This window comes from Erythrolamprus reginae, chromosome 2, assembly GCF_031021105.1.
Source record: "Erythrolamprus reginae isolate rEryReg1 chromosome 2, rEryReg1.hap1, whole genome shotgun sequence".
Classification (NCBI taxonomy): domain Eukaryota; kingdom Metazoa; phylum Chordata; class Lepidosauria; order Squamata; family Dipsadidae; genus Erythrolamprus; species Erythrolamprus reginae.
In genome coordinates, this window is record NC_091951.1 from 70,651,605 (window position 1) to 70,677,063 (window position 25,459).

A 25,459-nucleotide genomic window follows, 5' to 3' on the forward strand; every position below is an offset into this window, starting at 1 on the left:
TTTTTTGACAGATTGAATAGAACAAGCAAAAACATTGATATTTCATTCCACACTGAAAAATGTGTTGTGTTTATATAAATCCATTAATCTGTATTCTGAGGTAGAGGTTATTTTATCTTTGCTTGCCCCTTAACTGGCACGAGCAAAGATAACATACCGTGTTTCCCCGAAAGTAAGACAGTGTCTTACTTTCTTTTTATCCCCAAAAGCCCCACTATGTCTTACTTTCGGGGTACTGTATGTCTTATATTGTTAAAGGGGCACTGACAGCTAAAAAAACTGTGTAAAATGTGTTTTTTTAGTGTATATGCATTTTACCTTCTGTGACGGGCGGTGGGAGGGAGGTTTCTTTGGAGTAGGGACGTGCCCGAGTAAATTTGCAGAGGCGGCAGTGACAAGTGCAGGGGACGGCGCGGTGACATATGGAGAGGGGGACGGCGCAGGCGTGGGCAGGAGGCGGCGCTCATTTGGATCAGATGGAGGCGGCAGACGCGGTGACGTATGGAGGGGGGGACATGGGCAGGAGGCGGCGCACAGCTAGATGAGAGGGAGGCGGCAATACCCCCGTGTTTCCCCGAAAGTAAGACATATGTTTTACCTTCTGTGACGGGCGGGGGGGAGGTTTCTTTGGAGTAGGGACGTGCCCGAGTAAATTTGCAGAGGCGGCAGTGACAAGTGCAGGGGACGGCGCGGCGACTTATGGAGAGGGGGACAATGCGGACGTGGGCAGGAGGCGGCGCGCAGCTAGATGAGAGGGAGGCGGCAATACCCCCCGTATTTCCCCGAAAATAAGACATATGTCTTACTTTTGGGGTACGGCTTATATTAGCCGACCCCCCTGAAACCCCCGATACGTCTTACAATCGGGGGTGTCTTACTATCGGGGAAACAGGGTAATCCCCAGTCATGCTAATGGAGGATGAAAGGAATTCAAAGATGTAGAGAATGAAGCTTGCAATTGCATTATGTATCTCTACCTAAAAAGAAAAAAGGAGAACATTTGCATGAGCTCTTAAATTGCAAGCAGATGAGAAAAGGCCTCCTCCTGTTATCTCTGTTCAAACACTTAGTTTGCAACGGCTGTTCAGTGGCCAAGGAAATAGACACCACACAGATATCATACCCAAAATCTCAATATTTATTATGGATGGTGTTTCAACTCCCTCCCCCACGTTAACAGTTACAACAGTTCTCCCTTTCTGTGAGTGCCGTTAAGCCATGCCAGAAGCACATTGCTCACGTGTACACCTATGTATGTGACTTTTAACGAAGAAAAATGGGGAAACAACATTAAAAAAACTCCACCACCTAACCCTGTCCTTTCTTTTTCCCACTCACATTTAAGTCCTTGGTTGTTGATAGCTTTTAAATGAAGAAGCCACAGAAAAAACAGGGAAATCTGGTTTCCGCCCTGAAATTTTCAACGTTTGGCCTGGGTCTAGGACATGAGGAAGGGAAGGGTCATGTGGTAAGAAAGGCTCAACCAGTTCTTTTGTGCTTTCCACTAAGCAATTCAGCTTGTTAACTGAAGCATGTTGACTCATAGGAAACAGAAGTGTGTGTACAGTATGTGCATATGAGTATACCTTGTCTTACAAACTTAATTGGTTCCGGAATGAGGTTCTTAAGGTGAAAAGTTTGTAAGACGAAACAATGTTTCCCATAGGAATCAATGGAAAAGTGATTAATGCGTGCAAGTCCAAAATTCACCCCTTTTGCCAGCTGAAGCGCCCGTTTTTGTGCTGCTGGGATTCCCCTAAGGCTCCCCTCCATGGGAAGCCCCACCTCTGGACCTCTGTGTTTTTGCGAAGCTGTGATTTCACTGAGGCTCCCCTCGCTGGGAAACCCCACCTCCAGAATTCCGTTGCCAGCGAAGTACCCGTTTTTGCGCTGCTGGGATTCCCCTGCTGGGATTCCCCTGCAGCATCACAAAAACATGGAAGTCCGGAGGTGGGGTTTCCCATGGAGGGGAGCCTCAAGGGAATCCTAGCAGTGCAAAAACGGGTGCTTCACTGGCAATGAAAGTCTGGAGGCGGGACATCCCAGTGGTGGCGGTGGGTTTGTAAGGTGAAAATAGTTTGTAAGAAGAGGCAAAAAAATCTTAAACCCCGGGTTTGTATCTCGAAAAGTTAGTATGATGAGGCGTTTGTAAGACGAGGTATCACTGTATCAGGTTCCTACCGGTACGTTTGAGGACGCCGCACTGGTAGTAAAAATAGAGCTTCATGCACAGCTCTGGGTGTCCTGTGGGCACGTAGGAGCATCCCAGCGAGATTTTGCTTTTGCGCATGTGCAGGAAGCAAAATATTGTGAGATGAGCATGTGAGAGAGATTTCAGAGATTTTTTTTGCTTCCACGCATGTTTTTGCTTGCCGCTACCGCATGCACGGAAGCAAAAAAAATACCAAAATCTTGCACACACATCCTCTCGCAAGATTTTGCTTCCTGTGCATGTGCAAGTCCGTGCGCACCTGCAGGAGACCCAGAGCTGTGTGTGCAGCACACCAGTAGCAGCAGCAGCAGCAACCTCTGCCTAGTGTATACATATCAAGAGGCCCCTTTATGTCAAAAAGACCTGAATCTAAAATCCATTATATAAATCTGACTTGCTATCAAGTAAGATAAGTGACCTGTCACTACTCCAGAGATAAGATGTTACCAAGACGCTACTCCAAAACAATGTGAGCAATACAGTCAATGAAAGGATGCTGTGGATGAAAACATTTCCATGGTCACACATAATCTATCCCTGTTACAGAATATATGCTATGGAGAAAAAAGGTCCCTCAATTTACATGAAAAGAATCAATCCATAGTCAAAACGAATGATTTAATCATTCACATGCACCTTTAAGGCCCTTCATGAGGCAGGCTATCGAATGGGCAAGTTTGGTCCAGCTGACTGGATGTACTCCCATTGATTAAAGAATGCTTTTTTCAGGATGCAAGAAAGTATGCCTTGTGTGCAATTCCTACCCTTTGGAATTTATGTGGCTCTCATAAGTAATTTAGGAAATAATTTAGGAAATTATCAAAGACCTAGCTATTCTTTTTGAGGAGTCAGAGACAGGATTATTGTGGCCCACACAAACCCTCACTCTTTTCCCTCTTGTTTTATTTGGAAATGATCTATTGTATTTTGATTTGGTTTTTGGTATTTTTCCTTATTTACTGAGTTCAATTTTTATCTTTTTTTTTTTAAAGTAAACCACCCAGAGTAATTGAGGAGTTGAACATCCTGTAATCTAAATAAACAAATACATAAATAAAATATGAAAACACCATCAGTCGAAGGACACCTTGTTTGACCATGAACATGACAGTTTCTTTGCAAATAACTTCAGGGCCTTTTTGTTTTTTCTACAAAAGGATAGATAATGTGAGGAAGAGAAAGGCAGTAATTGTGGTACAGAAATATTTTCATTGCAAAGATCCAAGGTTTTTCCTAGTTTGTAGCTTCAGTGTTTAGTTCTCAAATGTACTCTGCCATAAAACTTTCTTAAGAAAATTTACTACCATGCTAGGGAGGATTTGAGTTTTATGTAGAAACACACCACAAGTGCCCTTTGTCATGATAGTTTTACATGACCATTGCAACAAGGAAATCAGTGTCACTTCTAAACAATATAAAGAAGTTGAGAGACAGATTTATACCTCCCTAAGCCACATCATCAACAGAAAAGAAAATGCTGTTTCAGTTATTCTAGCCCAGGGTAACTAATGAAAAGCCCTAGGCCTGAAAATAAATCACATCTTTCAGGCAAAGGTTTTTATAACAAATGCCCCAGCTTTTGAAAGATGAGGCCTTCTGACCCATCAGCAACCCAATCCTGAGGGCCAAATAATAATAATAATAAAACCCCAGACCCGAATCATAAATCCAAAGTCTGCCAGTAGAACTCCTACTTAGAGTATGCAATTCTAGTTTGACCCATGCGTTACACAGGATGTTATTCTACTCAGAGCAGTAACATAATGCAACCACTGTACTATTAGAGACGGGTAACTCTAGCAAAAATAGTGTTATGATATCATAAAACAGGTTGTACTTTATGGTTGCTGAAGGAAAGCAAGCCAGGAAATTCTACCAGTAACAGAACACTGATTGTGAAGAAGGGGGGAAATATTTTTGTTAGGTAACAAGAGCTGAAGTATTTTTCAAAGTTACGGTCAATTATGGAATTATCCAAGGAATAGGTAATTGGGTTTTTTTTCTATTATTTCTGCTGAATCCACCAGATCTAGCAGAAAGGTCATGCTCCAGGGCCCCTTTATTCAACAATATCACCTTGTTGGACAAAGACATGTACTTTATCTGTGGCAATGCCTGTCTCATGGAACAGAATTCTCTTAAAGAACCAGATAGCCCAGACCTGGGCAAGATGCGGCCCGAGAGCCGGATGTGGCCGGTCCACTGTTTATGACCAGCCCACGGAGGTCAGTCCAACTTTTCTAGATAAGAACCGGGTGTTCAAGATATAATATATAATATACAATTATATATAAAATATATAATATATAATATAATATATAATTATAATTTATAATTATAATATAATTAACTCAGTTCTACCCAATAATATACAGTATTGGGTAGAACTGAGTTAATTATATTAGTCGGGCCCTCTAAAACCATCCCAATTTCTCATGCGGTCCTATGGCAAAATTAATTGCCCACCCCTGCTATAGCCTATTATAAGACACTGAAGACTCATTGGGAGTCAAGCAGCATATAAATTTAATATTAATTTAATTGAAGGTGGAGATAATGATGATGGCCTGGCTATTTCTCAGTAGTTTAAGCAAACACTATTGTTGACGTCATTTTATGAGTGGAAGGTATAATTTACCTTAGGCTTAATAGGTTATTGTCTTTAATTGTTACAGTTTTAATACATCATTGAGAGTTACAGTACCAGTGTGGTTTGGGCAGCCATGTAAATTAAATAAAAAATAAATTATTAGTTGGCCTACTTTCAGAAACAAACAAAATAAGACTGCTTAAATAACTGAAATAAGAAAAACAGATGTGGTTCTCAACACAGTTTCCCCTGAGCAACTCAACTATGCTTACCAAATTCCCTGTTCCCACCTTACTTTTTATATTTCCTTTAATTTGTTAGTTTACTTTATTGTCACTGCTCCTCCTACAAAGAAATTAAATGCTTCAATGTACATTATACATAAAAAATATATAAAAACACACATATGAGTGTTCATGTGCATATATGCAATAAAGTATTCAAGCTTCTTTAATTCCAAGAATGTCTTTGGCTCTATATGATCCCAATTTTGCAAGAGCATATAATCTCCCCTCAAAATTCCAAGTATCAGTCCAACATGGATAGGAATCCCTGAAATAAAATACAGATTCTCAAAGTCAAGAACAACAACAATTTATAGCTCATTTCACCCCTACTGAAAGAATGAATCCCTACAAGATTACACTTTGTTAGATTGAACTCAAGCATTTAATCTCTGGAAGTATGGATTGAAAATTCAATCTACTTAATATTCTATAAACCTTTCTTATGTGTTACATCCTTCCTCTTTTGTAAAACCACAGGAATCAAGAAATGATTGTTCTATATTGTTATTCCAGTGCTAATGAGAAGAGCTAGGGGCTATCAATTAACCAACTACCCTGAGAAGGACAAGACAAGAATTATCACATATTCCTAGGCCCTTATCACAATATTCATAATTTTGAATGACTGGATGCCTTCTCCATATGTAACAGACCAGCAATGGAAGAGACAGGCAGTAACCATTATCCAAAGGTTGCTGACAAAGCTAATTTTATGTCCTTACTTACTCAATATATTCAATTATACTTGATTTATTTTTAAATGAGGGGGAGGGGGGAATCACCTTAAAGTCTTATTTCATTGTTCATCTGCCATGCAGCTATTAAAAATTAGGCTGGAACTGTCATGTTCCAAGTAATTCCAGACTTCTGCCATTAAGCTTTGGTTCGTAACAAAGCCTTATATAATACCTGTTAGCATTTAGTCATTCTGCACTCAGTTTCTGGATCCGTTTAGTTTAATATTAACAATAGTATGAATGATTCTTTCTTTCTAGTCTATCATCCCATCCCATCTATATCCCATCTCAATTAAAATACAGGTAGTCACTGACTTACCACCATTTGTTTGTTGACTGGTTGACGATCAGTTTTCACACTTATGACCACTGCCATATCCCCATGGTCATGTGATCAAAATTTGGATGATTGACAACTGGCTCATATGTCATTGTTAAGTGAAACAATTCTTAATTGAGTTTTGCCCGATTTTATGACCCTTTCTTGGCATAATTGTCAAGCGAATCATTGCAGTTCTTAAGTTAGTAACCCGGTTGTTAAGTGAATCTGGTTTCCCCGTTACCTTTGTTTGTCAGGAGGTCACTAAAGATGATCACATGACCCCAGGACATTGTAACCCCTCATAATATGAGCCAGATGCCATATGTTTGAATTTTGATCACATGAACATGGGGATACAGGTACTGCAAGTATTATAAGGTGAAAAAATTGTCACTTTTTTTCGTGCCATTGCAATTTCTAACAGTCGCTAACCCTAACCCTATTCTCTTTTGCATAAGAGAAGTATATTTAATCTGTCCCCATAATTTAATTATATGTTACCTGCTTTGAAAAAATCTTACAGAATTCATTCACGGTTATATTCCCAAGAACAAAGGCAGATGATGGATCTTCCAACCATCACGAAACTAGTAGCGATTCTTATATGAATCAATTATGGACACGTTTATATCTTTCACTGTTTACGGTAACTGTTTTTATTTACAAAGTGAAAATACCAATTTGCAATGGAGAAATACAGCATCTATTACCATTTCTGCCTCCCAGGATGTCACAACCTGTTAATAACTCAAAGGAGGAAATTAAAAGTGACATTTTTGAAACCAAATGTTACTCCAATTTACAATCAGGGGAAAAATTCAACAGCTGCAAAACAATTAGGGCTGTCCCTGATCTTTAAGGAGCCAACCATTTCATAGCATATTATTAAAACAGATTTGAGTGCAACCTCTGCAAATGGGATAAAATCCTGGAAATTTTATTTCCAGAAATAATCTTCCACTAACTGAAGCAGGGACAGAGGCCTCCTTCAGACAATCATTTTGAAGTGTCAGGTGATTTCCATCCCCTACAATTTTCACATGATATACTAATCCTGTTTGTGTGCTGCATTCTTATTAACACTAGTTCAGATTAATCATCCTGGGTTAAAATACAGTGGACAGATAATTAAAACTACAGTGGTACCTCTACCTAACAACGCCTCTACTTACAAAATTTTCTAGATAAGAACCGGGTGTTCAAGATTTTTTTGCCTCTTCTCAAGAATTATTTTCCACTTACAAACCCGAGTCTCCGAAACTGTAACCGGAAAAGGCAGGGAGAAGCCTCTAGGAATCTCCTGGGAGGAAACAGGGCCGGAAAAGGCAGGGAGAAGCCTCCATGGGGCCTGGGAAGAAACAGGGCCCCCACCCTCCCTGTGGTTTCCCCAATTGCATGCATTATTTGCTTCTACTTACAAACCTTTCTATTTAAGAACCTGGTCACAGAATAAATTAAGTTCTTAAATAGAGGTGCCACTGTGCATGGGGTATAATTTCAAATTTAAAAAGGCTAATAGTTTCCAGAATGTAGTAACTGATAAAAATGATCCCTTTTTACAAAGCCAAGACTTTTTTTTGTCATAGGTATCTACTTTGGAAGCTAATGGTTTGAAAGATGATAAATTCTGACCTCATCGATCAGCATTCAGGCCTGCTGATATTTTAATGTCAAGCAGTACAGTGATCCCTCGATCATCGCGAGGGTTCCGTTCCAGGACCCCTCGCGAAGATCGATTTTTCGCGAAGTAGCGGTGCGGAAGTAAAAACACCATCTGCGCGTGCGCAGATGGTGTTTTTGCTTCCACTGCCGGCCGCCCTTCGCCCGCCCACCCCGTTGCTCGCGCCTGGGGTGCGCGCGCGCTTGGGGACTCCCTAGGTCCGCTCCCCAGCTGGGGAGGGAGTCCCCACCGCGCGCGCGTTGCTGGGGAAAGCGCGCGCGCTTGGGGACTCCCTAGGTCCGCTCCCCAGCTGGGGAGGGAGTCCCCACCCCGCGCGCGTTGCTGGGGAAAGCGCGCGCGCTTGGGGACTCCCTAGGTCCGCTCCCCAGCTGGGGAGCGGACCTAGGGAGTCCCCAAGCGCGCGCGCTTTCCCCAGCAACGCGCGCGGGGTGGGGACTCCCTCCCCAGCTGGGGAGCGGACCTAGGGAGTCCCCAAGCGCGCGCGCTTTCCCCAGCAACGCGCGCGGGGTGGGGACTCCCTCCCCAGCTGGGGAGCGGACCTAGGAAGTCCCCAAGCGCGCGCGCTTTCCCCAGCAACGCGCGCGGGGTGGGGACTCCCTCCCCAGCTGGGGAGCGGACCTAGGAAGTCCCCAAGCGCGCGCGCTTTCCCCAGCAACGCGCGCGGGGTGGGGACTCCCTCCCCAGCTGGGGAGCGGACCTAGGAAGTCCCCAAGCGCGCGCGCTTTCCCCAGCAACGCGCGCGGGGTGGGGACTCCCTCCCCAGCTGGGGAGCGGACCTAGGAAGTCCCCAAGCGCGCGCGCTTTCCCCAGCAACGCGCGCGGGGTGGGGACTCCCTCCCCAGCTGGGGAGCGGACCTAGGGAGTCCCCAAGCGCGCGCGCATTCCCCAGCAACGCGCGCGCGCTGGGAAGCAGAGCTAGGGTGTCCCCAGGCTCGCGCGCACCGCCCGCCCGCCCACGCTGTTGCTGGCTCCGCTTCCCAGCTGGGAGGCGGAGGTGGGGTTTCCCGCGCGCGTGCCGCCCGCCCGCCCACGCCGTTGCTCGTGCCGATGCTGTCTTACCAGGGCAAGAGGGGGAAGACCCAGGGAAGCCTCTGCCCGGCGGGGAAACTCCACCATCTACGCATGCGTGGAAGGGCACGCATGCGCAGATGGTGGAGTTTACTTCCGGGTTGAAAACTCGCGATATGGCGTTTCGCGAAACTCGAGATCGCGAAACTCGAGGGATCACTGTAATGCCATAATGTCAGATATGTCATTTCTTTTCTTGAATACTACCCAAATATAACAAAAACAGGCAATCCTTGTTTAACATTTAGTGTGCATTTGCAGTTATGATGGTGATGAAAAAATAACTTTGCAAACAATCCTGGCATTTAAAACCTTTGCATGTCTATAAAGAAAAGGAAGGCTTTGTTCCTCTACTTTTTTTGTTAATGCATTACAGTATAACTATCTTCTTCCGGGGTGTTGCAGCAGGTAGGGTGCTGTACTGCAGGCCACTGAAGCTGACTGTAGGGTCAGTGGTTCAAATCTCATCATCGGCTCACGGTTGACTCAGCCTTCCATCCTTCCGAGGTGGATAAAATGAGGACCCGGATTATGGGGGCAATATGCTGGCTCTGTTAAAAAGTGCTATTGTTAACATGTTGTAAGCCGCCCTGAGTCCAAGGAGAAGGGCGGCATAAAAATTGAATGAATGAATAAATGAATGAATGAATGAATGAATGAATGAATGAATGAATGAATAAGGCTAAAAGTAAGATCATAAGCACAGCCATGGTTTCGCTTAGCAACCACTTCACTTAACGATTGATTGGATAGTCCCAATTGTTAAACTAGGACCTGGGTGTCAAACTCGCCTTGTCATATTGCTGTCAGGTGATGTTTCATGACATTTTCCCCATTCATCGAACTGGGGTGGTCATGGCTTATGTGTAACACATCTGGCCCATGGGCTACCATTTTGACACCCCTGAACTAGGAGTATCTGTAATACGAATAGGAAAGCAAAGATTTGGAGTAATGCAAGCTTGATAAAGGGGAATAAAGGCTACTGTTTATACCTATTTATACCTGGGTAAATTTCTCCAATAAAGCTTATTCCAACAACAACCAAGCCTTCAGCTGTGGCTTTAAGTCATTATTTCTAGAGACATGTGACCTCTACTGATATCTCAAGAGACATACTGTAAACATTATCTCAAATGCACATAAAAAAATGAATAATGTGGCTTCTGCCTGATTACTGATTACTACTGATTCTCACTGTTTCCCAGTCAGGCCTACTATTACTTGCTTTTCAGTGTAGTGAGTGGAGGAAATATTGTTAATACAGATCTAATCGACAAACCAGAAAACCTGCAATTTCAAACTATTCCCCCAGGAATTACTATTGAAACGGTAGCCATATTTATGCCTATACATTTAATCAAATAAATGTGCCGATAAATAAATGCACTTATATAGCCATGCACATTAAATATAGTTTTAGCTAGCTAACAAAAATAGAGATGAAAACACAGCATGTATTTTTAGCAGCTTTAAAACTGATTGAGACACCAGCTACTTGGCAACATAAAACAAGACATCCAGACCAAGTTCCATTAACATACCAATACCATTGCTGAGGGAAAGGCCAAGTCTTCATGGACTGCTGAGGCCTATGAGATTTGGGGCTGTCTAATACCATATGGGAGGTTTTTCCATAAGGCGGGCACAACGAATGAGAAGGTACACCTCCTGGGTCCCATTAAATGACATTGTTTCACAGAAGCCAAATCAGATGAAAAGGCAACAACCATCAGAGACAAATGGTCTCACAAGTAACGTCTTCCTATTCCATGCAGGGCTTTAAAAGTGACAGCTAACATATTGAAGTACAACTGGAAGCCTATGGGGAACTAATGCAGCACTTATAGCAGGTGTGATTATGGAGGAGCGCTGTGGTGTACTCAAAATGGCATACCCCGATGTATTCCTGACTGGCTGCAGCTTCTGAATGCTTCTCAAGGACACACACATCCCCAGAAGAGTGTGTTGCAATAGCCCAAGCGAATGAGTGATCCTGAATAATGTAGGGCAAAGTCCCACGTGCCCTCCAATATGGCTCTGCCTGCCACGTGCCATAGGTTCACCATCACGGGCCTAGATCTTTTATCAACAATAACTGGAACCAATCTCAGAAGAAGGAAGAGAATCTTCATAAAACTGTACTCCTCACTCCATATTTACTTACTTACTTACTTACTTACTTACTTACTTACTTACTTACTTACTCACTCACTCACTCACTCACTCACTCACTCACTCATTTATCTATCTATCTATCTATCTATCTATTTATTTATTTATTTATTTATTTAATTTATTGGATTTGGATGCCGCCCCTCTCCATAGACTCGGGGTGGCTAACAACAATGATAAAACAGCACGTAACAATCCAATTCAATAGTAAAATAACTAAAAAACCCTTATTATAAAAACCAAACATACATACAGACATACCATGCGTAAATTGTAAAGGCCTAGGGGGAAAGAATATCTCAATTCCCCCATCCCTGATGGCAGAAATGGGTTTTAAGAAGTTTACGAAAGGCGAGGAGGGTGGGGGCAATTCTAATCTGTGAGGGGAGTTGGTTCCAAAGGGCCTGGGCCGCCACAGAGAAGGCTCTTCCCCTGGGTCCTGCCAAACGACATTGTTTAGTCGACGGGACCCGGAGAAGGCCCACTCTGTGGGACCTAACTGGTTGCTGGGATTCGTGCAGTAGAAGGCGGTCCCTGAGATAATCTGGTCCGGTGCCATGAAGGGTATCCCTAATGAGGGATACCATGATTGATAAGCTGCCAAAAGTTAAAGGAATTCCAAGATGTAACTACCATCCCCATCACAAGCCTCCAGAGATCATCTACAAGAAAGATCAATGCCATCTCAGGAGCATAATTGTACCTGAGAAATGTTTAATAATCCATTTCCTCCAAGGCCGTTTTGGAAATCCTCCAGGGCAGTTAGATCCAGTGATTGCATTTTAACAGCAGACAAAGCACTGCTTCCCATAAGGAATCAGAACTGTTTCTTCCCACAAGAAAATACTTCCCACCAAGGAAATCCTCAGATAGAGGAGACCTGGACTAAAACATGGTCTTTAGATTAATAGGATAAAACTCTGTCCAGGTTTGGGGCACAACAGCTTCTTCTGACCTAATAAAAGTCAGCTATTTAATATAACACTGCATTATGTTCTTCTCAGGATTGCTGTAAGCTTGTCTACCTCCTGATAAAGCTAAGGAAACAGAATAGATATTAGCCACCCTAAAGCATGACATTTTGCAAATTTTATATCCATGTAGAACAGGATATCTTGCATTTACCCTCCTAACATGCACTTAACTTGCCCAGATAAATGTAGGCAACTCTGATGCTCTGACAAGAGTACCGTATTTTTCAGAGTATAAGACGCACCAGCATATAAGACACCTTACTTTTGGAAGAGGAAAATAGAGGAAAAAATCTACCTACCAGGTATTCTTCTGGCTAGTGTCCTTAGTCTGTTCAGCTTCAGCACATTATTTTATCTCCTGGTTAGGGCTGAAAAAGTCTTTTTCAGAGGGAGTAAGAATGAAAACAAACTTGCAAAGACTTAGAGCAGGAAAAACTGCTTCAGAGGGAGTAGGAATAAAAATAAAGGCTGCAAACCAGGAAGATCATTAGCACCATGTTAGGGCTGAAAAAGTCTTTTTCAGAGGGACTAGGAATGAAAACAAGCCTGCAAAGACTTAGGGCAGGACAAAAAACCTTCTTTGGAGGGAGCAGGAAGCCAGAAAGATCATTAATACCTAGTTAGGGCTGGGGGGAAAAGCTTCAAAAAAGCTACATTCGTAGTATAAAACACACCCAATTTTTCAGCCACTTTTAGGGAGAAAAAAGGTGAAACTCCAAAAAATGTACTGTGCTACCGTGTCAAGGACAGCTTTCAGTTGTTGGCTATTCATCTTATCAGTTAATAATATTATCAAACCAGCGTGTTCATTGCTTGTCCCTTCTTATTCCACTAACCATTTCTAGCATCATCGACTTCTCCAATAAATTTACACGCACAACGGGACCAAAGTCAATCAAGACATAGTCTTGTGATTTTGGCTTCTAATTATGTGTCTGGTTTTATATGATTCAGCATCTCTCTGTTGGTTGCTCTGTCTATCCATGGCAATTCTACTCTTACAACAGAATATAGATTATTACAATACAGAGATGGCGAAATCGGTAAGTGATAGCTTATTATAATTTTCACAGTCGCTTATTTTTTCCCATGGATATGTCAACACCAGCAAATCCTTGTCTACCTGGAAACAGGTGAATGCTAAGGAAATGTTATACATTTTAGGAGTCCGGAATATAAACGTAAGTCCTTTAATAGAACAAGATACATGCAGCAGATGTCCTTATTAGTAGGCAAAGAATGGACATTTCAGTCTTGAAAGCTTCTCTTCCCAGCATCATTTTGTTCAATTTTCATTTAGTCCTTCTCACCCATAACCTTCAGAGAAAATGTCCCATCAGCATCCATTCTTATTCTTCCATGTACAGTGGTACCATATGATACGAACTTAATTGGTTCCAGGAGGAGGTTTGTAAGGTGAAAAGTTTGTAAGACGAAACAATGTTTCCCATAGGAATCAATGTAAAAGCAAATACATGTAATGCTTGCAAATCCTTCAGGAAAATCCCAAACTTTAGAAGGGAGGCGAACAGAGGGCAGGGAGGAGCAGCTAAAGGGGGCGGGTGGGAGAAACAAGGCTAGGCTAAAGGGTGAGTGGGAAGGAAGAAAGGCAAGGGGGGTGCCCCTCCGTTTTCTTTCTTCAAAAGACACCCTTTCAGTGCCTGTGCAAGCATGCTGTTCTCCTACTTTTTAAAATGCAAACTCTTTCCCCCTCCAAGCCGCCCCTCCCTTTTCTTTCTTCAAAAAAGGGGGGGGAAGAAACCCCTTCATCCCAGCAGCAGCAGCTTGGGTTCGTAAGGTGAAAATAGTTCGGAAGAAGAGGCAAAAAAATCTTAAACACCGGGTTCGTATCTCGAAAAGTTCTTTAGAAGAGGCGTTCATAAGATGAGATACCACTGTATATGATATGCAAACACAACATTAAATTGGTTTTAGGTAATACCCTTCTTTTACCAGAGAAGATATATTAAACAACACATTTACCTTTTTAAACAGCCGAATAACATCCTCACTTATCTGGGAAAGTCTGACAATGACATTATTCATGAAGATATCGTTCAGTGTGGCATGGTCTCTGCTCTCTCTTCGGGTCTGTGTCAACACTAGATACCAGCAGTTCACAGGAGAAAGGAGGTGTTGGTCCTTCCTATAAGCAAAAAGAAAAGAAAAGTCAAAACAAGATTTTTTTGGTAAATATATTTTGCTTTCAAAAAGTTTGCCAAAAGAACCAAAACAGCCTTCCTTTCGATGAATTGTGCTTTTTTTCTGGATGACTGCCTCAGCCTATTACAGATCATTAGTCAATATGACATTACAATTCATACTTGAAAAAGAAAGTGCAGAATAATATCAAGTCGGCATTTAGGACTGGATAATAATTGTGCTCTTTCACAGTAGCAATCCAATGTTATAAACACTTATTTGAAAGCAACTCTCATATTTTTTTCCCCAAGCACAATTCACTTCAAATATGCATACAAAGTTCTAATGACTGAATAATTCATATTATTGTAGTCCAGGGTAGGGGACTTCAACTCCCAGAGTTCCTCAGCTAGTTTGCTGAAGAACTCTAAGGAACTCTGGGAGTTGAAGTCCACTAGTCTTAAAGTTGCCAAGGTTGGAGACTGCTGGTTTAGGGCAACCGTAACTTGCAACTACAATTGAGCATGGAATGTGGTTTCTGGGACATTGCTATCATGAAGTGGGTAACCAGGAGGCCTAACTCAATTTTACAACTGTTTTTACAATAGTCATTAAGCAAATCACATGGTTGTTGAGCAAATGAACCCAGTATATCCAATGGCAATACAGTATCTGGCAAAAAAATAATAATCACAAATCACAGTCATATAACCACATAAATGCTGCAATCAGTAATAAGTACAAGCCAGCTGCAAAGTGCCAGAAATGCATCATGTGACCGCAAGGGTAGGAGTGGCTGTCATAACTTCAAGGATGGGTTGTAAGTAACTTTTTTTTAAAGTCCATTGTAACTTCTAACAATCATTAAACAACCAGTCATTAAGTGAGGATTGCCTCTAACTAGAAGGCTCAGAAAAAAATTCTGCTACCAGATTGAATTATGTAACATGTACATTTTAAAACCCTCATTTCAGACATAAACTACCCTTTATGTGGAAAAGAAATATGCCACATCATAAATCTCTATATTTCATCACACGGTACAATATAATAGTAATAATGTTTTCAAAATGTAAGACAACCCCCCTCCCCAAAAGAGGTTGAAAATTTGGGTGCATCTTATACACCCGAATGTAGCTTTTTTAAAGCTCCCTCCCCCCTAGTCTTAACGAGCTGCTAACGACCTTCCCAGCTTGCAGTCTTCTTTTCATTGCTACTCCCTCTGAAAAAGGTGTATTTTTTTCAGCCCTAACCAGAGGATAAAATAATGTGCTGAAGCTGAGCAGACTAAGGATGCTAGTCAGATAAATACCTGGTAGGTAGATTCCCCCCCCCCATATTTTCCTCCCCCAAAACTAAGGTGCGTCTTATATTCTGGTACATATTATACTCCAAAAAATACAGTAATTTACCATGATACAGTCTGTTGAACAATGAGTTCTTTCTTGTTTTTATGGACCATGTATGTACCCCATTAGCAATGCATACGGCTTTCCTATTTTATTGACACAATTCCTTTTTGAGGAAGTCACGCTGAGAAACAATGACTATCACAAATCCTTGAAAATTAATAGCAGGGCATTATTATTTAATGAGGGAAGGAGAATAAGTCATAAACAGCACTCTTATACTTTCTTCCCCTAAATATTGAAGACGACACTTTGAAACTTGCTACAAATCTCTCTCCTTTAACACTGTTTTTTATTGACAAAATACCCTTAAAATTTGAACACTGGAGTACAAATGTGATACTATGGTTTAAAGTACTGAGGATCGTTTGTGTTTTATGGAATTGTTTACAGATAGGGGATCGTTTATGGGAAGAAGAAATTGTTAGAATATTCATGAACTGGGAGAGTGATGTTTACAAGGTCAGCCAATGAATAGGCATAGCAACTAAGTCAGCCAATGGGAGCGAATCACTTCTGAGTCTGTGCATAGAATCAAAACTGAAAGCTTAAGTTTAAGACGGGGAATGGCTCAGTCCACTCTGCTCTGTCCATTCTGTACTCTCTTGTTCACTCTCTGCTTGTCTGCTGCTGAAATGAAACTAACTGTTCTCTGCTATCTATAACTACTTGAAGAAGAATCTATGTTGATATTGTAAAATTTGCTTCATCTATATTCTTGAATATATGATTCTTGACAAATGTATATTTTATTTTATGTACGTTGAGAGCATATGCACCAAGACAAATTCCTTGTGTGTCCAATCACACTTGGCCAATAAAATTCTATTCTATTCTATTCTATTCTATTCTATTAATTCCAGCTGAATCAGTCATCCTTGTGTACTTCTGGTTTTTTGCAACAAACTTTAATAGAGATATATGTTTGTATCTTCAGAGGGTATCACAAGGGGAACCAAACTTTTTTTTACTTAAGGGTGAAGGTTCATTCTCTGAACTTGTGGGTTGGTTTTTGAGCATTTCATTACTAGAATAGGTAACATATTCAGCAGAGTTTAGGGGATGATGTCAGTGTCACTTGTTTATAACAGCTTCAGGTAAGGTTGTGTCAAGTAAGGGTCTTGTAATATTACTTGTGATGGGTCAGGTGTGAATCATTAATGAGAGTATTGTGATAGGTCTTGTGATGGGGAGGTTATATCAGGTGAGGGTCATTGGGAGTTGAACTGCTGGCTGGGGGACTTTGCATTGGTTGGTTGAGGGTTGGTGCTGTCTCTGGTTGTCTGTGCAGTTGATTTGGATTCTTTTTTTTCTTCCCAAGGTTTATTGGGTTTTTATTTTCAAACATATTTCAGCATCAATACATGAACAATGTGGCTTCTGGGTTTGTTTCATGTTAATAAAAATAACAATGGTCACAGTAATCAAACTTATATAATCCTAATATTAATATACTTGATTATTTTAAAGTACCACTCTAAAAATGTAATTCTAAGAGTTTCTTTTCTTCTCTGGATTTTCTTATTTTTTCCTTTAAGTTTAGGAACTAAATGCAAAAAGAGGGAGAATCTTCTCACCCAGCTCCAATCAATGTTCACTAACCCTGCTCCAGCACCAGTCTTAGGTGTTCCACGGCTGCCCCAGCTTTGTGGCAGCCATGTTTAGGCTGCCTCTTCTCCCCATTGTGTCTGAGAGAGAAAGAAAACCCTGTGTCAGGCATAAGAGTTGTGCTCTGGCTCCTCTTGGAGCCCACCAGTGGGAAAGATTTGGCATGGAAGCACGGAGAACCACTCATGTCCAATCTTGCAACAATGTCAATCAGAAGCTCAGTTGATTTGGATTCTTAAGAATTCATAGGTTGGATGTAGGTCAATGTGTCTATTGATGGAATTGCTTGGGGAGTGCTACTCTTTGATTAATTCACAAGCAGGTGGTACCATGGCAGATGTTTTTTGTGTTGCTCCAATCAAACTGGTGCTGTCTGGTGTTGATGTGGGTAGAGATTAAGCATGGGGGCATTTCACTGCCAAATGGTGGATCATGGCATTTGACTGCCAGCGGTGTTTGTGGAACCTGGCTTTTAATTTATGTGAAGTTTGTCCCATGTAGAATTGGTGTATCTTATATCTGGTCTTTGATTCTGGATATTCGCTACTATTGTTTATACTTGAGAAAGAAGACTGGAAGTTAGTTCTTCATATATTTCTTTTTATTTATTTCACCCTTTCCTTTTTTCCTTTTTCTTTCTTGGCACTCTTAAGTCTTTTTTATTTTATTTTCTCTTTCCAAGTTCATTTCTTATTAGTTTTATTACTATAATTAAAATCATATGTAATATCATTAGGTTCACCTCTTATTCTTGCCATCTTTTACCATAAAATCTTTTATGGTTTTTTTTCCTAAAGCATCCATGCAATAACTTGTTATATAATTGTCGCTGGCCTCACAGCATGGAGAATGTTTTCAAGTAATAAGTATAGTATAGTACAGTATAGTTCAGTGATGGAGAACCTTTTTTGGCTTGTGTGCCAACACCCATGTGCATGTACACAATCCCCCGCTGCTCCCCAGTGCATGCACATTCTCCCCTGCTGCCCCCCCCCCCCCCCACACACACACATGCACAGAGGCCTCAAAACAGACTCCTGAAGCCTGGGGGTGGCAAAAAAATGGCCAAATGGAAGTTCAGAAATAAACTTCCGTTTAGCCTGTTGGGCCATTTTTCACAGTGCCCAGGCTTCAGGAGGCTTCCCTGAAGCCTGGGGATAGTGAAAATGGCCCAAAAGAAGGGGGGGGGGGAATTAGCCGGCTAGAGCATGCATACCTGCTGGAGTTGACATAGGCCAACACCTATATACATGCATTTATTTGCAACACAAATAAATTGACTTACGACCACAACTGAGCCCAGAATTTTTGTTGCTAAGTGAATGGTCAATAAATCAGCTACAAGTGTTTCATTTAGTGATCATTCAAAGTTACAACAGCACTGAAAAAAGTGACTTATGACAGTTTTTCATTGACAACGATTGTAGCATCCCTATGATCACATTTAGACACTTGTCCAGTGACTCATATTTGTGACAGATGCAGTGTCACCTTTTGGGACTTTCTGACAAGCACTTAAGAGAAATGTTGGGCTCTATTATGGTTGCAAGTTGAGATTACCTGTATATATTTAGGCTGTACTTTTCCTGGTATCATAGTTTTTATGCTGCTTTCTAGGACTCGACCTCTGGTGCTCAGGCCATATTTTTTTACCCTACTTAATATTTCTTACCCAGATAGAATTTGGCTCTTCTGGGAAGCCTATTGACCTATTTTTAGCCAGCATTCCAAACGTATTTCAAGCTGGATCCAACTGATACCCATGCACATTCATGGTTTTTGCATGTATAAATATTTGGGTCACTGGTGATTGAAGGCATCTCAGAATGCTAAGAAATAATTCTTTGTAGGGTTCCCTTTATTTTCAAATAAGTTAAACAAGCAGATTGTATCTTCATAGGAATACCAAGAATCCTCAAATAATTGATGTTCGTCCATAATGTTCCAAGAGGACCTTGACATCTAACAGGTTGTGGACTGTTCATGATGTGTCCAAAGGTGGCTGGTACAGGCATGAAATGTTCTGCCACATGTTGGGCAGACATGTGTCAGCACCATTGTCGCAACATTTGCTGCTCTGGCTTTGCAGAGTGCTCACTTCTTTTCGGCTATGATTTTTCTTCTGTCCTCAGATGTCTGGCAGTCTTGGTGGATCAGCATGTGCTATGTTGATCGATCTTGTACCAGGGTTTCCCAAGAGGTGATGTTGTTATCGAGGAACTTGAAGGAGGTTTTCAACATGTGTTTGTATTTTTAATTTTATAGGAATTTTGTATTTTTTATATTATTATAGGAATTATTTTTGTATTATTATGGGAATACCAAGAATCCTCAAATAATATGTTTTGTATCAATCCTGTTAGCATACCACATTTTTGCTGAACTACCCCAAACTTTTGTTTATAGTATCTCATTGCAAAGTCATCTGAACTTCTGGTTTCAGAGCAAACAGATCTATCTGCATATACTGCGTAATAAATATTAGATATTTACCCTCATGGTATAAGTCAATGAAATATGGCAAAATATATTAGGAATTGCTAAAGTCATTTAAATAATAGTCTCAAATCCTGACCAATTTATTTTAAAATGGGCCATGTTAAGGTTTTGACAATCCAGCTATTTTGAGTGTTCAATCAGATGAGGGACCTTGAAAGAACTTCTGAGAATAACTGAATTATTGAAAGGGTTTTGTGGTGAAAATAAATTAACTCAGAGACTAGATTTTTCAGAAGTCAGCTTTATTTATCCCACTGGCCAGATCTGTGCTATTAAAAAAATATAAATATCAACTAGATAGAACTTAGGAGATAATAAAAACATTAACTCTTTGTTGCTATCTACTGGCTGTGCAGATGACTTCAACCCAGATCTGATAGTCATAATCTACAGACATGTAGGGTCAGGATTGACCTGCAAAGTTTATGCAAGGTGACCAATGCTGGAGTAAGTCTGATGAATTCAAACTTAATCACCAGGGAAAGAAAAGATACAAATGATCAAAGTGCTGAGAAATATTATTAATGTGTAAAGCAAATAAATGATTCAATTTGGTTAAGCTCATATTCAGTTTTCCCTTTGAAACCATTATGTTCAATAATATATTACTTCTATTTAAAATTGATGAACCACTTTAGAAGCTTCAGCAGCAGCAGCAGCATGATTTCTCCCATTCATTCTACTCTTTCGGGGCCTCTGAAAACAGGGAAGGTCTCATGAATTCACTAGTACATCATGGTTCTTCATCATAGAGAAGACACTCTTAGATAACAACATGAAGGAACAACTCTACCTCTGACTTCAGGGGCCTGCTCTAAAAATCAAAATATTTTAAGGAGCGAACTATACTCAATAAACTAGGTAGGTTTAGCTCTAATCTGCTTAAAGCACAAGATGTTCAACAGTCAAAGCAAGTCTGGGTGAATTCCTCTTGAGGCCATGCTGTAGACTATCAAGGTTACCGAAAAATACAACAAAATGAATTTTAGATTTAAGCAGTAAACTAAAGGCTTCTTGAAGGTTGTTGATATATTCTATACATAAGAATACAGTGCTGACTACAGGCAGAGCACATTCCTGTGGATCAAGCATAAGAGCGTCCATTGCTGATTACAGTAGAACCCTGACTTACGAGACTAATTGGTTCCGGAAGGAGGCTCGTAAGTCGGAACGCTCGTATGACAAAACATTGTTTCCCATAGGAAACAATGTAAAGTCAATTAATCCGTGCAACAACAAAAAAAACCACTGCCGCCGAATGCGGAAGTTAGCGTTCGGCTTCAGGAGACAGCTGCGAAGCGGCGCGGGTGTTTTAAAACGTCGCAGCCGGCCTGGGGGGCTCGGGGGCTTGCCCGCTAACTTCCGCGTTCGGCTTCAGGAGACAGCTGCGAAGCGGCGCGCGGGATACGAGCGCCAAGGAGCTGTCTCCTGAAGCTGAACGCGGAAGTTAGCGTTCGGCTTCAGGAGACAGCTGCGAAGCGGCGCGCGTGTTTTAAAATGCGTGTTTTAAAACGCTCCTTGGCGCTCGTATCCCGAATGTGAGCTCGGGAGGCGAACAAAAATGTCGCTCCCCTCCCAGCTCTTATCTCGAGTAGCTCGTAAGTAGAGCTGCTCGTATGTCGAGGTTCCACTGTAGTTGGTTTGCTGTAGTAGTTGCAAGCTTCCTTAATTGTAATGCAAAGCAACCGCCCCCTCTCCTTATGCATATAATTAAACTACATGAGCTGATATTTTGTTTCCTCTCTGGGAGATGACAGGCTCATATTTTTCTTTGTCTATTTCAGCAGGCTAAGAAGTAAGTAAAAGTCTATGCATGCACGATATATATGTGTTTAATATTTTCTAGATCACTCTCTTCAAGTTGATTCTGAGCCTTGGGAACTTGACTCTAGAGCATAGGTGTCAAACTTGATTGTGTCATAAGACATATCGTGATTTTTTTTGCCTTTGTGGAGTTGGGGTGGACGTAGCCTGCAGGTGATGCATCTGGCCCCTGGGGCACCTGTTTGATACCCCTGCTCTAGACACCTGTTTGATACCCCTGCTCTAAACTGGGTTAAAATATTCTAGATTAGTCATCATTCCCATCTACTAGCTATAGTAAGAAAATACAAAGCAAAGAGTGGGCACAGCAGAATTTGGGAAGGGTTTTTTTTTCCCCAAACACCTTTTCCCTGTACTCAAGGTAGCAGGAATTCAGTATGACTAGACTGTGCTCAAAATATATCAATTAATTGAAATAACGTTCTCAAAGCTAGCAAGCCTCATAAAATATTCCTACTTGCTACTCCTACTGAGGTGGATTTCTCCCGGTTTGGACCAGATTGCCCAAACTGTAAGCAACCAGCTAATGATGACATCATGGATCCAGTTTAGTCCGTGGGCACCGCCATCTTTTGAGGGGGAATTTGGGGAGATTTTTTCCATGTTTGGATAGTTTCTCCTCTTCCATTGTTTGAAAAAAGAGCCCTCCCGCCTGCCCCCGGGTTAATACTGTCCTTTATTTGCCTGACATATTTGCAGCTGTGTTTCAGGCTGAATCCTGCTATTAAGCATGCGCAGAAGCGAAATTGCACGAGGGGAAACGCGCACAAAATTTTGCTATGCGAACCGATGGTGAAAGTAAGTGGATCCCACCCCTGACTCCTACTACTTCCATCGAACATATTTCTTTTCAAATAGCAGTCACAATCTTCAAGTGACCACTTTGTTTTTAAATATATTTTAAACTAACCTGGAAATGTTTTAGAACCAGGCAACAGAGCAGTAATTGTTGGAATAAACATAATAAACTTATTTGCAGCAGCAATGCAGAAGCTTCAATTAACCAGACTTCCTTTTAGCTCCTCCACTTTGAGTGTCACAAGGGAGGAAAGCACTTAAGCCTGCATATACAAAGCCTGGAGATCATTAGCACAGCAGAGATGGATGGCAAGAGTATGCACGTGAATTGTTCTGCTCTGTCATTGCCTTTTCCTTTCTCTTCAGTAACAATATATTTGAGATAATATGATCTGAAGCAAAATGATGAAACGGATTTCTCATGTTCAAACACTTAGCTCCTTTAAGGACAATATACAGAAGGGAAAAAAGAACCAGCAGAACTGTCTTCTATTGTGCTTTTAAAATACTGATTGATTCTCTTGTCCTCTTTTGCTTAAAGCAATAGATCTTTGTCCAGCCCCTTAGAACTATTGCTGTTTGGAAGATTGTCTCTGAACCCAAAATATCTTCCTTTCACAAGCAATGAGGAAAGTGGTTAGAGAAGCATGTCAATACACAAATTGAATTGGTTAAACCAGCTTCAGAACAGGCCTGTGATTTAACCCTGCTGTTCTGTTTAAGAAAAGTAACAAATCTTCTGTTCCCGGGTCACCCTGACCCGGACCGAAAACTCTTCATTTGCAGTGCTTATGTTTGGTCTTTTTGAAAGCTTTTTTCACTTGGAAAGTAGTCTGAACATTTCTGCACACAATGATATGAAAATTGAAATGAAAAAAGTAAATCTTATTGGTTTATTTTGCGGATATAATGCACGCCCCCCCCCCCATTTTTGTGAAAATTTTTTCAATTTATGGATAGTTTTGCTTGCAAAATACATTCTATTTTACTAAAGTTGGTATGGGATTGGTAGCTTGAACATTTCTGAACATAATGATATGAAAATTGAACTTGAAAAATTGATGCATATTGGTTTATTTTGTTGATGAAATGCATGCCCCCCCGTTTTTTTAAAATAGTCTTCACTTTATGGATAGTTTTGCTAGCAAAATACATTCTATTTTACTAAAGTTTGTGTGGGATTGGTAGCTTGAACATTTCTGAACATAATGATATGAAAATTGAACTGGAAAAATTGATGCATATTGGTTTATTTTGCACATAAATGTATGCCTCCCCCCGTGTTCAATTATTTCAATTTATATAAAAATTATGCTGTTAATTTCAAACTTACATACTTTTTTTTAGTAAAATGGATTTGTTTCATAAAATTAGTCCTCTGGCTACAATGTGGTTGATTTTCAAAAGGATATTCCAAATATTTCTAGACAAATATGTATAAACAGTGACAATAATGGCACATAGCAAGGCCGGGGGTGGGGGGTGGCCTTTTTGTGGCAAAAATAAACCAATAAGAACCATTTTTTTCAGTTCATTTATATTTTTCTTATATTCAGAAATGTTCAATTTAGTATATCAAACCTTTTGGGGGGGAATTCCTTAGGGATTTGTAGCCTTAAAAAAATAGAAATTGACACGAAATTAAAAAAGGATGGGGGGGGAGGGGCTTTTTGATCAAAATAAAAATATAAGTCTCAATTTTTCCAGTTCAATTTTCATATCATTATGTTCATAAATGTTCAAACTAGTTTTCCAGTTGAAAAAGTTTTCAAAAAGATCAAATTCAAGTACCTAAAAAAATTATTTTTGGTCCGGTCATATACGAACAGAAACAGACTCGAAGTTATGATTTTTTTTTGCCCAGAAAACAATTAGCCACCACCCCAAAAATATTTTTTGATGATCAGCATTGTTAAATTGAGTAAATGAATGCCTAAGATTTTAAAGAATATTTCGGATTTGGAGGATAAAAAAATAAAAAGTGAAAATGGTTGCAAGCAGCCGAGGGGGGGGGGGGCTTATTTCTGATATTAAAAAACCAATAAGAATCATTTTTTTCAGTTCCTTTATATTTTTCTTATATTCAGAAATGTTCAAGCTACCAATCCCACACCAACTTTAGTAAAATAGAATGCATTTTGCAAGCAAAACTATCCATAAATTGAAAAAAAAATCACAAAAACGGGGGGGCGTGCATTATATCCGCAAAATAAACCAATAAGATTTACTTTTTTCATTTCAATTTTCATATCATTGTGTGCAGAAATGTTCAGACTACTTTCCAAGTGAAAAAAGTTTTCAAATTGACCAAACATAAGCACTTCAAATGAAGAGTTTTCGGTCCGGGTCGTATGTGACCCGAACAGAAGATTTGTAACTTTTTTTGCCCAGCAAAAACTAAGCCCCCCACCCCCCAAAAAAAATTCTCATAGAGAGAACCCCTGAAATGATGAAAAGTCATGAAATTTCAAGTTTCAGATATGCAGGGAAAAATTTTTACAGGGACTCAAACTTGGCTTCGGGTCGCATACGACCCGAACAGAACAGCAGGGTACAGCTCCAATAATTAACAATCAGAAAGAAGGCATAAAAAATGCTATTAACAGCGTGTTTATATTTACATTTAAAAAAACAAAAACAAAATAAAATTCAAGATACAAACAATAGTTCAATGCGTTTTCCCTGCCCTTCAAACACATTAGTCTAGAAGAGCCAACACCCTCCAGCTGCTTTTGTTTGGGGACTTAGAAATAATTAGTTCAACATTTGCAGTATGTTCCAGGGGGCTTGCTCAACCCATTCACCAGATGTTGCTCACAGCTCCATCTGGCTGCCAAAATGAATGGAAGAGCCACAATGAGCTGGCTTTGCTTTTTAACTGCAACAGCCACCAACTTCATGGGTCTCACAAGGATTTCAAGCCCATTAAGTTTTGGACCTTTCTTTCTTTTCATCTTAGCCTCTCCCTAACCTCATTATTAATGCTTTTAGAAAAGATACATACAAAAATATGTTTTTTTTCTCAAGCAAGAAAAATATGCTGTGTGAAAATAGAAAAAAAAGAAGCAAGACAAGTTCTGAGGTTTAGGCAACTAGCTGGTACAATATAAATTGTAATCCTTTAAAATAAAGA

At 40.6% G+C, this 25,459-nt stretch overlaps 1 protein-coding gene across 2 annotated transcripts in view; it reads right to left on the reverse strand.

The window, feature by feature from the left end:
- The window catches only part of SRGAP3 (SLIT-ROBO Rho GTPase activating protein 3), a 266,985-nt gene that overhangs the window by 98,448 nt on the left and 143,078 nt on the right, over positions 1-25,459 (reverse strand). For both annotated transcript variants that reach the window (XM_070738287.1, XM_070738288.1), the window contains exon 3: positions 14,030-14,192. In XM_070738287.1, the coding sequence (XP_070594388.1) occupies positions 14,030-14,192 (163 nt within the window). The remainder of the gene's footprint in view (positions 1-14,029; positions 14,193-25,459) is intronic.